A 16478-nucleotide genomic window follows, 5' to 3' on the forward strand; every position below is an offset into this window, starting at 1 on the left:
AAGTCTATATATAGGCATGCTTGTAAAGGACTAGCTTAAGTCAACATAATTCAGTAGGTCAGCCTGTAGAAAACTCAAAAATTGGTTGCACATCTGTTCTAGGTTCCTAGACAGCAAAATGCTGAATACAATTAATAAAATGCAACTACATATCATGTATAGGAAAGCAATATAAATAAACATATCAAGTTTTAAAAGGGAAAAGAAAACGCTTCACATACCTTTTGTTGTTGATGTCAAAAGCTGTGCATAAAAGCAGACAATTTAGGTAAATTCCATCATGGTCAGGTTGCATGTCATGTCTTCATCCTCAAAAAGCCACAAACAAAACTAAGGAAAATGTAAAAAGACCCACACTACATTAAATACGGGTTCACTTTCAGCTAGGATAAAATGTTTTGTTCCAACTACAATGTGTTTTGTGCAGTGAAATATCAGATGCAGAGAGAATGAAACCATTAAACCTAATGAGACTTTTAGAAACCAAAATGCGCAAACGATTAAGACACGCTAGAATGGGATCTGAACACATCACATGCAAACAATTTAAAAAGTATTTTCTGGCTATGCATTTTTTGTTGTAAATATTATAAACAATAAGGCCCGGTTTCACAGACAGGGCTTAGACTAAGCCAGGATTAGGCCATAGTTCAATGAGGACATTTAAGTAATTTTTATAAACATGCTTAGAAAAAAACATTACTGGTGTGCATCTTGAGACAAAACAAAGGCACTGATATATTTTAAAATCAATCAGTGCAATTTTATTTCAGTTGAAACAGCTCAGATTTACATTTTAATCTAGGACTAGGCTTAAGCCTTGTCTCTGAAACCGGGGGTAAATGTTTAACTTTAAGTGCATTTTGTTAGATTTTCATAATCAACATTTTGCTAAATCTGGGTCCTTAAACAAAACCAAAATTTGCATTTATATTATAAGCCAGTCTTCAACTAAAACGGCTAGAGGTCCAGTAATGAACCCTGCTCACATTTTGTTAGATTTTCATAATCAACATTTTGCTAAATCTGGGTCCTTAAACAAAACCAAAATTTGCATTTATATTTTAAGCCAGTCTTCAACTAAAACGGCTAGAGGTCCAGTAATGAACCCTGCTCACATTTTGTTAGATTTTCATAATCAACATTTTGCTAAATCTGGGTCCTTAAACAAAACCAAAATTTGCATTTATATTTTAAGCCAGTCTTCAACTAAAACGGCTAGAGGTCCAGTAATGAACCCTGCTCACATTTTGTTAGATTTCATAATCAACATTTTGCTAAATCTGGGTCCTTAAACAAAACCAAAATTTGCATTTATATTTAAGCCAGTCTTCAACTAAAACGGCTAGAGGTCCAGTATTGAACCCTGCTCACCAGCCGAGGTCCGGACAATTATATATAAAAAACTATTTATGTTTTCTGCGAGACCAGAGTTTCTGCAGTATATTTTAGCTTAAATTCTAGACATTTAAATACCTTTTTGAAGACCTGAACCAAAAAAAAAAAAAAAAATTAAAATGACTGTAAAAAGCATGATTTACAATTCAGGTTTCACAAAACAAAAAAGATTTCTTAAATTATAAACTTCACATTCCAGCCTTCAAGAGTCAAAAGTATCAATTCGTATATTATTTTAAACAATTATTGTCAATCAAGTATTATATTAATTAACATATACATATTTTACTGCCTTAATTGTTTAAATTTGTATAACACATGATCTTGTCGATCCATCAGTTCACATTTACAACTCTACGTGTTTGCTGCCTAAAACTAGGACTGATTTTGACATTGGTCTTTTTGACAACAGAAGATTGATACGAGCTGATTAAAAATGTCAGATCATTCTCTTCCAGCAGGAGGCGCTATCAGAATGGTACACAAAGCAGCGCCGCAGCTGACTTTGAAACGTGCAGCGCTCATTTTTATTCAATGGATAGCCTTATAAAGTTTCATCGCAATTCTTGCCTTTTAGTCCCCACATTTAAGACAACCTGAAATCATAATTAAGACTTTCTTAACCCCTAATAATACTGCAGTCATCAATGAAAATTAATTATTTTAAACACAGACTTTCAAAAACAACCCTCAGCCTACACAAAATACGTTCTTTTTATTTTTTCCCACTGTGAAATATTAGGGAAGTAAATTAATATCAGCATATTAAGTATATTCGTCTATCATTGTCTCTGAGAGAATGTGCACGTCAGATACTGAAAGCGCTTTTTTTACTTTCACTTTAACATATTGCGCAGTTGAATAACAGTGAAAGCTACATCTGTCTGTACACAATGCGCCGATCTCTGCTCTCATGACTGCACGGAAGATTGTACCCAAACGCTGACCCTGGTGTGCTTGATATAAATTTATTTATTAGAAATTAGCGTTTGGCATTTTCTTATTTAAATATGTCAAAAGCTTTCACGGTCCGCATGGACGGTCTGCCAGTTGACGACCCCCGTTTTAAGCCATCAAAATATGTAAATTATAGATAGTAGTACCTTCATGCACATAATTCAGGCTACAGACAGCTTGTCATCAGATTTACTGCATTCTCAGCAGCGTGCAGTGAAAAAACATAGGGGAAGTGACTACTATGCAGGCTTCAGCCAACCACCAAACCACATTACTATGTGAAGTGTCAACAATCAGAATCATGGTTGCTATTCTATTTTTATATTCAGACAGTTGATTATCACAGAGTACATAGAGATATTGCAACAATAAACTTGTGGTTCTTTGAGTAAATGTGAAGAAGAGACTATTTTTTTTTCTTAAACGACACCTGTTATGCCCCTTTTTACAAGATGTAATATAAGTCTCATGTGTCCCCAGAATGTGTCTGTGAAGTTTCAGCTTCAAATACCCCAAAGATAGTTTATTATATAATTAAAAAAATGCCTTTTGTGAGAGGAAGCAGAAACGCACTGTTTTCGTGCATGGCTCTTTAAATGCAAATGAGCTGCTGCTATCCACCCCTTTTCCAGAATAGGGCTGTGCCTTTACAGCTCATAGCTCGGCTACTCTGCTAAAAAACGTTTGGTTTTGATTATAATGTCTAACATGCTGATATCATGGGTTTTAAAGCCATATTAGTTTAAACTACTGATATAGGGTTTTCTAAACACACGCATCCGAACCACGCACACAGAAAGCGTGTCACATGGCAAGTGAGTACTAAACTAAGTTCTATTTCATGTCTTATTGCGCTTAAACTGTCAAATACACAGAAAGACTCAGCACCGTAAATGTAAACGTGCAAATTAAGGTGCGATAATATTATAAGATCTCCTTCCTATGTCACAGGGGGAGCAAAATCTGAGCGGCTTGTTTTTTCACATGCTTGCAGAGAAAGGCTTACCAAAATAAAGTCACTGGGCTGTCCTTTTTTTTAATTACATTTTTTAGGTTGGTAGATGCACCGGGGATATGTCATGATGATATGTGCCCTTTAAATCAGAATCAACATTGTGTTCTTTACTTACTAGAAGAGGATTGAAGAAGTTTGTCTTCTGCTTTCTGCTAATTCATGGCTTCCTCTGTCATCCTCTCAGGCTAACAGAAGACTTTATTACTGTCTTATTAACTGATTTTGGGTTACAGACAAGACCTACTCTTAACGGATGTCTACTGATGATAAACAGACTATATGTATAATTTTCCTGGCATGAAGGTCAGATCTAACACTTTTGCTCTAGCGGCACTGTTCCCGCATCTAATTGCAGAAGGCATGTCTATTAAGTAATCCATATCTAGTTGTGTGTCCAGTATTTTTTATACATAGTAAATTTTCAAGCCTGTTTACTTTTACTCGCACCAAAAAAGATTTAGAACATTAATATCTCCACTGAGGTATAAGTGGTCAAACCAATAAATGAAATTTGTCTAGTTTTTGCAAGGCAGGAAACCAAATGCAGGAAATGTAAACCTGATGTCTGCCTTTTTGAAATTCACACAGTGAAATGTGTGTCTTGGTATGTTCTTTTCTAGCTATAAACATATCCGAATGTTACTTGTTCCTTAATCTACAATAACATACAAGCAATCTCAGATTTCACTAGAAAATGTGTAAATTGCGCAAGAACCATTTGTCTGCTTGCATCAATTTGTAGTTCAGGGTAAAGTTTGCGCCTGAGGCAATGACAGCTGTTACGTTTCAGGTAATACAGGTGCTTGACAAATTTAACAGCAAGCATTTCACTCCATACCTTTAGGGGGATATAAAAAATAATGTGTAATTTTGGATGTAATGCCAATTTGATTTGCTTTTTTAACAAGCACTGATATTGTATGTTTATGTGGTGACATCAGAATCCTTTTTTTTTAACAACATTTTGATCGAGTGGTCACAAGAGACTTTAATACAAGGTAGAGCAGGGCCTTCCTTAAGTGAATTGTTTATGAGCTTTTTGAAACTGCTTACATTATTGAGTGTTATTGACTCTATCTAGAGCTATTTGTCATCCCAAGAATCCCTGAAGCAGTTTCGCAGTTTTATTAGATTTCATGTGGTGAGGGGGTGTTAGTTAATTACATCTTTTTATTGCATGCCAATGTTTTCTGCTTTGCAACATCTCTTTGTTGCATTGTCCTCGCTCTTGGCAACACTGAACACAATGCAATGTGATGTCCAACTCATGACAATTTGACTTTTATGAGTTTATTTGAACAAATTTGAAGGAGATTTTCATTTAACTTATAGTTATTGGTTTTGGAATTGATGATATATGCTTCTCCAGTCGTCTAATCCGCATAAATGCAACATATTTTTCACAATCGACTTCAAGCTGCCTTTATTTAATTCATTTTTGTATTTTTCTAATCTGTTTCACTTGTTTTCACTTACATTACATTGTGACTTTAAAATAAGCAAAAACACTACAATATACTATTATCAGATTACTGACACTGTGTTCTGCATGAGGCCACTGTTGTTCAACAAAATCCTTCAGGTCCCACAAATGTTTTTTTCATCATTTTGGTGTATTTGAACCCTTTCCAACAATGACTGTATGATTTTGAGATCCATCTTTTCACACTGAGGACAAGTGAGGGACTCATATGCAACTATTACATAAGGTTTACTCACTGATGCTGCAGATGGAAACACAATGCATTAAGAGCATTTAACTTATTTTGTCTTCTAGGAAACATACAAAATATCTTTTGTAGCTTCTGAAATAAGAAAAATGTGCACATGTTCATTCTGTTCAAAAGATTACACACTTAATGCATCGTTTTCCTTCTGGAGCACCAGTGAGTGTCTGAACCTTCCGTAATGGTTACATATGAGTCCCTCAGTTGTCCTCAGTGTGAAAAATGGATCTCAAAATCACAATCATTGGTGGAAGGAATCCACAAAAATGCTGAAAAACCAAAGAATTTCTGGGACCTGAAGGACTTTTCTGAAGAACAGCAGACAATTTAACCGTTCATTAACAACTATCACTAAACACACAGACAAAAAACTAAACAAAAATAACAAAACAGTATGTGGATCATTTAGGTAACAACACAGTATTAGAATCAACCGTATGTAAACTTTTGAACGGGGTCATTTTTATAAATTAAACTATTATTTTCTCTTGTGGACTATATGTATTTTTTTTAATGTAATATATCTTATTCAGGACAGTACTAAATCAAAAATAACATGCATTTTGCATGATCCCTCTTATTTTGGTCAAATAAATACCATTTTGCAGATTCTGCAAGGTGTATGTTAACTTTTGGCCTCAGATAAAAAAACAGATAGATGAAAAACAATAATATTACACTATAATATTATACTATAATAGAATCTAGCTATTTTGCTAGTCAATTATATGAAAAATAATAGTTTATCTTACAGGCCTCACAACAAAAAACATTGTATGTGTACTTCTAACAATGCTATAAAACAGGAATTTAACATGGGGGAGTACCGTGGAAATCTCACGGTAATGATGATGGATGTGCTGATTACTTTTATGCTTCGCTTTCAATCACGTCCGCGCGTATTTTTTCTGAGAATCTGTATTTAGTGCTTGTAAGCAAAGAGCCGGTCTGACGTCAGGCTTCGACTCGCATAGCAGCAGACTGGTCCCTAAACACCCGCCCACACTCGTCAAAAACACAAAGCAGTCTCTTTTCTCCGCTTAAATCTACCGGTCCTAGAGAAGCTGAAGCGAAACAAATGCACGTCAAGCAGACTGGGAATTTAACGCACTTGACTGCAATCGTGCAGGCGCTGTGTTGTCTGACCATGTATGCGCGGATGGAGCACTTATATTACACAGACGTCGTCGGGCAGATTTGAAAGGCATCGGCCGAGATGCACCGTGGATGTTACCAAGCGCCGATCTATAGTGATACCGGCCGGGTTTTATCATGGTTTTCAGACGGTCAGCTCGGTAAGTGTGTCAGGTTCAGAGCGGCGACTGGCACTGACTGCTAGGTGCAATCTGTGATTTATGACAGCGGCTGTCTGTCTTTGTCCGAGCGAATTCTGCAACACCCTTTTCAGCAAGACTAAGCAACCGTATGCAAACAGGCCGTTTTTTTGGCATCTATTCTGTCCCTTAATTGTCTTCTGCACCCGTTTAATGCAAACGTAAATGTGTAAAGCATTACACAAAAGTCTATTCGCCTAATCAAAGCCTGTGTGGCAGAGTGTCTAGGTTGCTGATGCATAAAAGAGGCATCAAGCATGAAAAAGAGTTTCTAACAAGAGCCTTCAAGCTTTTGTGTGTGTTTATTTTATATGTGGATTTGATCTGACAACAGATACACCTGCTTGTTCGTCTCTTCTATTTTCTTGTCATATTGCATGTCTTCCATTTTCTGACACTACTCTTTTTCATATTGTCACTTTTGTTTTTCCAATCACGGCATTTCACATGCTCACATTCTTCCCCTTTATTGTCCCTTGGTTGGAGTTTTAGGATTTCATGCTATGTTAATGAACATCTCAATCTTTTTCTTTGTTAAACAATTTCACGACTGAGGCTAACCGCTCTCCTCTTGATTGTAGGAGAATGCGGTGGCTGGGATGTTATCGGCTGGGGCCAATATGGAAAGCACTCCTGGTATTTGTTGTCATCGCTTTTGCAGGACAACTTCTGGGAGTCATCTTCAACAAGAGGTGAGAAAATGTTGCCATTCTTATCTTCATTGCTTTTTAGATACGTGCCTTAATCTTGTTATCTTGTACTGCATTCTTATACAGCACATTGCTTGTTTACATAGTTTTGTCATTTAACACCCATTGTTAAAAATCATCTGTGGCAGGCTTTTCTGCAAAGGAAATTCTCAGAAAATCCTCAAAATGTAAATTCTGTCAGTTGCTCATATTTATGTCGTTTCAAACGTGTAAGGCCTTGTTTCTTCTGATGAACACAAAAGAAGATCGTTTGAAAAGTATGTCAAACAGGTTTAAAAGGACATAAGAGTAGTAAATGATAAAAGAAATTCTGGGTAAAATATCTCTTTAAGAAATACAATTTAACCAGTCAAGAGTACTATTTGTATTTATTCTTTTATACAGTATATTAACATCTTACAGTATTCTTGTACACTAAAAAAGTGCTGGGTTAAAAACAACCCAACTATTTAAATGTTTAAATTATTTTAAATGTAACATTTAAAAGTAGCATTTTAATTTAAGTGTATTCAACCATTCTCTGTAATCACCGAAACAGTGCTAATTCTCGTGCTGGTGTGTCGCCGAAATCTGAGTCGGTGATGGGCTGCTGATTTAGCTGACTGACATCTCGTCCTTGTATGTTGCGTTGTATAAAATAATGTAATTTATAACACAGTAAAGACTTTATAAATGAAATAAAATGTATACAAACCTTTATTTTGCAGAGGAAGTGCACCAAATCAGCAAGCTGAGAATCGCTCTCTCCTGTAGAGGATGCAAAAAGCCTGCGCACTAACTATACCTCAGTAGCTGGGTTGTTTGGTCAGAGACGGGCTTAATCCAGCGACTGGGTAGAAAAATAACCCAGCAGCTTAGTTACAGAAAAACTACCCAGCACCTGGGTTAAAAATTTTCAAAATAACCCAATAAAATGACTCAACAGCATTTGGGTTAAAAATATAACCCAGGATTCATTCTAATAACATATAATGTGCCTCTCAGCAATAATAAGTGATTATGCATGAAACTTTCTCAGAATATCACTGAATTCATTATTTGAGGGTAATCTATTCTAACCCATTCTCTTTGAAGTTGTTTATTCTCTACTTCCTTAATCTCTTTATCCTAAGTATCACTCTTGTTTAATTATCTGTAACAAGGCCTGTCTGTCTTGTTTAATTTCTTTTTTTCATTTCACTGTTCATGTTATCATTTTTCTTGGTATATCGAGAGGAACGAGAGATTTATTTTCGTTTTATTGTTATCATTTGTTCTTTCTCTACATTAGCTGGATGCAGCCAGAGAGACCTCATTCCCTCTACGCTCTTTCCTCTGAGAATTCCCAAGGAGAATCTCTGGGGTCTTGTCAGCCCCACATCCACATCATGTTCCTGAAGACTCACAAGACGGCGAGCAGCACCGTTCTCAATTTGCTCTATCGCTTTGGAGAGGAACGGGGCCTTAAATTTGCCCTGCCTGTGGGGTATCAGTTTGGTTACCCATTGCCCTTTATTGCCCAGAGGGTGAAAGGATACAGAGGCCCTCATGTGGCAGAATTTGACATTATGGGAAATCATATGCGGTTCAACAGACCAGAGGTAAAGCATACGATAGCTGGCATTTTCTCAGACAGAGCTGTTGTAAATCACAGTTTGGTTATACAGATTTAATAAGTTATTTGGGGGTCCAACCAATAAAATTGATTTACTTGGGTTAGTTCACCCAAAAATGAAAATGAACCCATGTTTTACTCACCCTCAAGGCATCCAAGGTCTATATGACTTTCTTCTTTCAGTCGAATCCAATTGAAGTTATATTAAACATGTCCTGGCTCTTTCAAGCTTTATAATGGCAGTGGGCGGATGTTTCTGTTCAGCACTCCAAAAGAAGTCCAATAAAGTGCATCCATCCATAAAAAAAAGTGCTCCACATGGTTCCTCCTCCACAAGACCTCCTGCAGTGAATCAATGCGCTTTTGTAAGAAAAATATCCATATTTGACCGTTAAATGCATGACTGTTTCGCCAATCACTATTACATATTCGGGTCTTTAGCGACCCGGACATATATATCGATGGATCTCTAACTGCTGCAATAGCAAAAAACTCTCTTGATATTTTAAGAATCATTACAGAAGAATAAAATAGAGCATATTTCATGAACTTAGAAGGGTTCAATTTAAGTACAAACAGAGGATTTGTAAAGAAAAATGTTAGATGATTTCAGTATGAGCCAAGAGGTTTTCCTTTGCTAAAGTAAGGAAACTTTGCTTCCTTTGCTCCTGTGAACAAACATTAGTTTTTACAAGATCAGCGGTGCATATGCAACACAAATGTCCTATGTCATCCGCCTGGAACGGCTTGCACATACGATAGTTAGCGCAAGCTAAAAGTGATTATTACGCTTTAAATATGGATGTTTTTTTTTTTTTTTACAAAAAAGCATCGATACGCTACAGGAGGCATTTATTCAACCCCCAAATCCATGTGGAGCATTATGGATGGATGCAATTTATTGGACTCTTTTTGGACTGTTAAACAGAAACAACTGTCCAATGTCATTATAAAGCTTGTAGGAGCTAGGACAATTTTTAATATAACTCCGATTGGATTCGACTGAAAAAAGAAAGTCACATACAGCTAGGATACCTTGAGGGTGAGTAAATCATGGGCTAATTTTAATTTTTGGGTGAACTAACCCTTTCATATTGTTTTTCTGGCCTGTTTGGGCATCAAACTGCAAAAAAGCTGCAACTAGGCACTGCTACAATAAGTATGTTTATGTTTTCACTAATAATAAATACCAAATAATCATGCAGATTATTTTCTTATCAAATTCTTGTGATTGATGCTTGCAGCTATTTTTGACATTTTTGTCCTTCACTAACTAATTGAAATTTTAATATTACTTGTATAACACCTTTATTTTCTTCTAGTCAAAAACATAAGCAGAAAAACTCTAGAAATCTTCTATGAGCATTTATGTTCAATATTTGCTTTTAGTTACAAGACTAAAAATGTTTTCTTACGTCCTTCTCTTTTTTACTTTTAATGCAGGTTGAGAAGGTCATGCCAGCTGACACCTTCTATTTCTCCATCCTTCGAGACCCTGTGGCGCTAGCTGAATCCTCTTATGCCTACTATAAAAACGTTGCCCCAGCCTTCAGGCGTGCCAAAGGACTGGGTGATTTTGCAGACAACCCCTATAAGTACTACGACCCTAGACTGCGCAACAACCATTATGCCCACAACCTGATGTGGTTTGATTTTGGTCTGGATCATACCTCCAACTTCAGCCTTGCGCTGGTCAAGCGCGGTGTGGCAGCAGTGCGTCGGAACTTCAAGCTCATCCTTATCTCAGAGTATTTCGACCAATCTATGGTATTGCTCCGCCACGCTCTGTGCTGGCCGATAGATGCTGTGGTTTCTTTTAGCTTAAACGCCAGGCAACAAATGTCCAGTGGAAGATCAGGATGGGTGGGCAAGGCTGCAGCTCCAGCCCCGTTGGCTTTAACAGACAAGCAAAGATCAAAATTACGTGAATGGAACGCACTCGACTGGCACCTTTACCAAGCTTTTAATCTCACTTTCTGGCAGGAAGTAGAGCGCTTCGGACGTGGCCGCATGGAGTCTGAGGTGGCCTTGCTTAGGACCAAACGGGAGGTTCTCACTCGCATCTGTTTGCGTGACGGCGGCCGCCCAGTAGAGGCCAGTCGCATCCGGGACAAGAACATTCGCCCTTTCCAGAGTGGATTAGTGAAGATCTTGGGTTACGAGTTGCAGTCAGGACTAGACAACGCCACATGGGAAGCTTGTCTACGCATGATCAGGCCTGAGATTCAATACAAAGACTTTCTGGATCTTCGGCAGTTCCCTCGAGCCCAGCAACCCCCAGCCGCTGGAGGTCTTCCAGTAAAGAGGGAGTCCTCAATACTCAGGACTGAAGACCATGGGGGAAAGAGGTTGGTGGAGAAGGACTGGGATGGGACCATTCTGTTTAGGAATCAATCATTAGAGCAAGTTGATTCAAAAGTAAGACTTAGATAGTGAGCTAGTTGCACCTTTTTGCCTCAAGGTTAGAAGTTCTGACCTATTTTGGCTCCATGGGCCTCTGTGCTGCACTAGTAGTGGAGAAAGGATATCCAAGACATACAACACACTACTTTGTCATCGACTCTTTCTTCCCCCATCTTGCCCTTCTACACTCTATTTTGTTCAACATGAAATTTCAGAGTGAAGAAGTCTGTAAGTACATTGCTGTGGCTGGAGTGATATAATGGTACAAACATGCCAGAGAGTGGCTAAATGCACTCACCTATGGTGAGTTTGATATCGGGGAGAAGTGAGAAGATGTTGATTACCTGTCCATGGCGAACCATGGTGTGGTACAAAAAACGTAGCAGTGCTCATGTCATGTTTGATGTTGCAGTGTTTCAAACATACTGCTAAAACATCACTTTCAAGAAGATGAAGTATCTTTGGTACATTAGTGTTCAAAAGTTTGGGGTCAGTAAGATTCTTTTTGAAAGAACATTATACTTTCATTCAGCAGGGATGCATTCATTATGATGTGAAAGATTTCTGTTTCAAATAAATTTTGTTCTTTTGAACTCACCATCGCAGGAATAAATTACATTTTACAATATAGCTGCAAGCAGTGATTACCGGGGGTTCAAGCACTTTAAGGCATTTAAACACATGAAAAAAGACATTATATGTCATTTATCAAGCCTGTAACCATCTAAATCATGATAAATCATAAAATCATTTATGCTTTATAGGCTTTTGGGTATGTTTGGACAGGCTCCTTTTATAAACAACACCGTTATAGCTTCCCAAAGGGTACATTTCAGCATTTTTTTTTAATAATTATTGACCTAATTATTGAGGGTTTTTTTTTTTTCAGTTTGAGCAAAAAAGCAGGAGTAGGTTTTTTACATTTTCTCCATAATTTTTAACAGACGGTTTGATTGACAGCAGTGGTTCTAGAGGCAAAGTTGTTCCGGATGAGGTCTATCGTATGATATGTATACGTTTTTGCAGTATTGGTTTGGTTCAGAATGGGCAATAGTAGGCGTGTGTTTTGTCCAAGGATTCCAACGACAATTTCGTACTTTTGATCGCTGTAGCCGATTGGGGCAAAGCCATGGTGACATTATAGATGATGTGAGTACTACCATCCCTCCAAGATTTACATCACAATGACTTATGGTTTGGTGTGTCTGATCAGATTTACGTGGAGATTGCTGATCCTTGGCTATTCCAACAATTACAATGGGGCTACGTGCTTGAACCACTAAATATAATTAAATAGAAAGCAGTTATATTAAAGGAACACTCCACTTTTTTTGGAAATAGGCTCATTCTCCAACTCCCCCCGAATTAATAAGTTGATTTTTACCGTTTTGAAATCCATTCAGCCGTTCTCCTGTTCTGGCGATATCACTTTTAGCATAGCTTAGCATAGATCATTGAATCCTATTAGACCAGTAGCATCACGTTCAAAAATGACCAACGAGTTTCCATACTTGTCCTATTTAAAACTTGACTCTTCTGTAGTTATATCGTGTACTAAGACCGGTGGAAATGCAAAGCTTCAGTTTTCTAGGCTGATAAGATTAGGAACTAAACTCCCATTCCGGCGTAATAGTCAAGGAAGTTTGGTGCCGTAATATGGCTGAAGCAGGAGCAGTAATACCACGCAGCACATGTGCAAATGCTAAACTAGCTGGGAACTCATTTCTGATAATACTCCGCCTGCTTCGGCCATATTACAGCAGCAAACTTCCTTGACTATTACGCCGGAATGGAAGTGTAGTTCCTAATCTTATCAGCCTAGAAACTCGCAGCTTTGCATTTCCACTGGTCTTAGTACACTATATAACTACAGAAGAGTCAAGTTTTAAATAGGACAAATATGGAAACTCGTTGGTCATTTTTGAACGTGATGCTATTGGTCTAATAGGATTCAATGATCTATGCTAAGCTATGCTAAAAGTGATATCGCCAGAACAGGAGAACGGCTGAATGGATTTCAAAACGGTAAAAATCAACTTATTAACTCGGGGGGAGTTGGAGAATGAGCCTATTTCCAAAAAAAGTGGAGTGTTCCTTTAAATTATAATAATATTTCACATTACTGTCTTTACTGTATTTTGATCAAATAAATGCATCCTTTGTAAATATAACATACTTCTTACGAAGACCTTAAAGGGGTCATATTATGCTCCTTTACAAAGTCTTTATTTTGTTTTTGGGGTGTACTTGAACATGCTGTCATGCTTTGTTGTTCGAAAAACGCATTATTTTTCACATAATTTACATTATTACAATAGCTTTCTCCCCAGGCTGGCACAAACGGCTTGATTAGTTCCGGGTTCCACCTTCCGAAAAACCAAATGTATTGTGATTGGTCAGCAGTCCCACGGCGTTGCGATTGGCAAACAGCGTAGACCACGTTCCGCCCTATGGTTCCGCCCTGCTGCGCCCCTTCCCAAAGCAGCAAACTAGATTAAAGTGATTCTTACGTTTTAAATATGGATTTTTTTTTTTTTTTTTTACAAAAACACATCTGATCGCTAAAGGAGGCTTTTACCGACCGGCCCGGAGCCATGTGAGGCACTTTTTTATTATGGATCAACGTATTTTCAGTCTATGCTGTTCTATGAGTGCCAGAATTGATTTAATATAACTCCGATTGCATTCGTCTGAAAGAAGGAAGTCATATACACCTAGGATCATGCATGAAGGGTGAGTAAATAATACGCTATTGTTGGTCCTATCGTCAGCATGCGAGATCGCGGATGCGTGATATTATCATTATTGTGCTAATGTATTTAATTATTTGCATGCCCGAAACCATAAGGCTAGTGAAGCTATCTACACTCTTAACACACACTGCACGTCTACGACAAGGCGCCGACGCGTCCACGGATGATCACTAGTCAGTGTTCGTGTTTACATCAGTCGCGGATCTGCGTGTGTTTGGACCATAGACTGGTTTGGACCCTCTGTACAACACACGTGAACAGCGCAGCTTCAGCACGGCTACCGGAGCAGTTCGCGGACCCTTTAGTTAAAGTTTGCTTTTAAACGAGCCGACCTGCGGCTCGCTGAAGCATCCCAAAAGCGGCCGTCCATAATACATGGCTAAAGTTAGGCGAATCCCCCACCCGCCAACGAATTGAATTTCAGTAGACTGGACTTACGTTGTGACATAATAGCCTCTGGAAAACAAACGCTGTAGTCCAAACGAGTCGTTTCATTGCAGTTCTTGAAAAAGGATTTTTAAAAAACTAAATATCTCCCTTTGGAGTGGACTTTGAGATTTGTAACTTTGTAGATGTTTTTTACACCCAAACATACACACCACACACTGGCTAAAGTTCAAAAAGTGAAAAAGCATAATAGGACCCCTTTAAAAAGTATTACCAACCCCAAACTTCTAAATGGTTGGTGCACATTCAGTATCATTACCATAAAAGATTGCTTTTGTATCCAATGAAATAGCAATTTGATATTGGAAATGCATTTGAATTTGATTATAGTAAGACACGATGGATATCATTTACTACATGATGAAATTCCACAAAAGTGCAATCACAGACCCTCAATTGTGAGGCACACGAGATTGCTGGAATTGAATTTAAATGGGTAATTCTTCAACAGGAATCTTGACAGTGTTTCTTTTTGAGTGGAATCCATTGCAAACTTTTGATTTGAATGCCACACACATTTTTAGTGACACATTATAAGCTAATATGACTCCCATGGTTCTGTGAGAACATCTCCAATTTTAACACTGTGAAATAATATGACCATTCATAAAGGGCAAAGTGGGCTGTAGATTTGTTTTTACCAACCTCAACTGATTGGCCATTGCACTTCCTGTAACAGTCTGTTTACCTATTGATGTTTGCTAGAGGTTGATATTTTAGCATTTTATTTTCATGTTTAGAATTAAAAAAAAAGATGGCGAATGTTCATTGGCATGGTAAATGCTGTAATCTCTGAGGCCTGTCATAGACATTTTAATGATCAGAACTCCACCTGAAATTCCAAAACTCAATAGTTATTTTGCCTTACAGTTAGTACCTTTGTGAAGCAGTGCTTTAATATCGAAGCTGTATTTATTATGCTTTTGTACAAATTTCTCTGTGTATCTTCTGCATTTATACTCTCAAACAGTTTTTTCCTCTTATTGTGAATGCTGAGAAAACGTAGTGTAGAAATTTGACTGGAATGCACTGTGCAAATTGCCCCATGTATGAACAGCCAGCTTTTTGTATGCAGATTTCAATGCACAGAGCAAGATGACATCTAACATTACCAATGAATTTATTTCCTCTGTTCAATGTCAGATGGTAGTGAAATGAAGAAAACACTAGTATGGTCACTGTTGTGTGCCTATTTATGTGCATCATTTATTGTATAGTTAGGATTTATATGCATGGCTATAGTTAGCATCATTTCCTTGTGTAATTGATAAACAACTGCATTATTTGACTTACGTTTTAATACCCCATTCCATTCTAGTTTGGATAATTAATCCTTATCTTATTTTTTTTCATTCACAGTAGCTTCTGTTTGCAGCTCTCATTAAGTTATTGATGGAGCTGAATTAAAAAAAAAATTTAAATTCAAATAAAAAATACTGTGAATATGGAGTAATAGAAAATGCATTTAACTGGTTATATTATACAAAAAAGACTTGATTTGAAAGTCAGTGATCCATTTTGATCATATCTTTTTCTCTATAAACTGTATTGTTGGCAGATGTTTCTTCCAATTAAAAGAAAAGAATAATGCTATTACTGTGAATCTGTGTTTGAAGAAATTCACACTAAATTGAATTTAAGCATTGATTTCCTGTTAAGCTTGAGATGTATAGCTTTTACATTCGTTCACCTCATTTTAGAGAAAACTGTAATGAGTCTGGCAATATTGTGCTGTAATACCTGCGTGTCATACAAATCAGTAGTTTCAGTGTCTTTATGACTCTTTAGGTAGGTTAACTGTGGTACTGCAATTTAAACATAAACCAAAGAGGTACTGATGTTTCTGTGCTTGGAATCTTGATATATCAAAAATTGGCACCGTTTGTCATTATGTTCATGGAGCAGAAAATTAATTCAGAAGGAGTGCAAAGGTGCAGATGCACCTTGCAGTCTGCATCAACTGTCATCTCATAAGGGAAAAAAATTAAATTGGAAGGAAAGTTAATTAAAAGTGTACTCTCCAAATGAGAAAAATGCAACACGTATCTTACAAGTCAGTATCAGTTTTATTTGAGCCGGATAAATAAACTCATTCATGTTCATTCTCTTCTGCACTTTTAAGACTATAATGCGACTCGCA

The 16478-nt window shown here is 37.3% G+C and overlaps 1 protein-coding gene across 2 annotated transcripts in view; it reads left to right on the forward strand.

The window, feature by feature from the left end:
• Window positions 1–12913, forward strand: part of gal3st4 (galactose-3-O-sulfotransferase 4) — a 20157-nt gene extending 7244 nt beyond the window's left edge. The window contains exons 1-4 of one of the 2 annotated variants that reach the window (XM_073836235.1): window positions 6133–6392; window positions 7013–7123; window positions 8412–8721; window positions 10179–12913. In XM_073836235.1, coding sequence (XP_073692336.1) covers window positions 6370–6392; window positions 7013–7123; window positions 8412–8721; window positions 10179–11168 — 1434 coding nt within the window. In that variant the 5' untranslated portion in view covers window positions 6133–6369 and the 3' untranslated portion in view covers window positions 11169–12913. Of the gene's footprint in view, window positions 1–6132; window positions 6393–7012; window positions 7124–8411; window positions 8722–10178 lie in introns of those variants that run through there. The other variant, XM_073836236.1, reaches the window with a different exon arrangement.
• Window positions 12914–16478: the final 3565 nt, after the last annotated feature.

This window comes from Garra rufa, chromosome 3 (assembly GCF_049309525.1).
Source record: "Garra rufa chromosome 3, GarRuf1.0, whole genome shotgun sequence".
Taxonomy (NCBI): domain Eukaryota; kingdom Metazoa; phylum Chordata; class Actinopteri; order Cypriniformes; family Cyprinidae; genus Garra; species Garra rufa.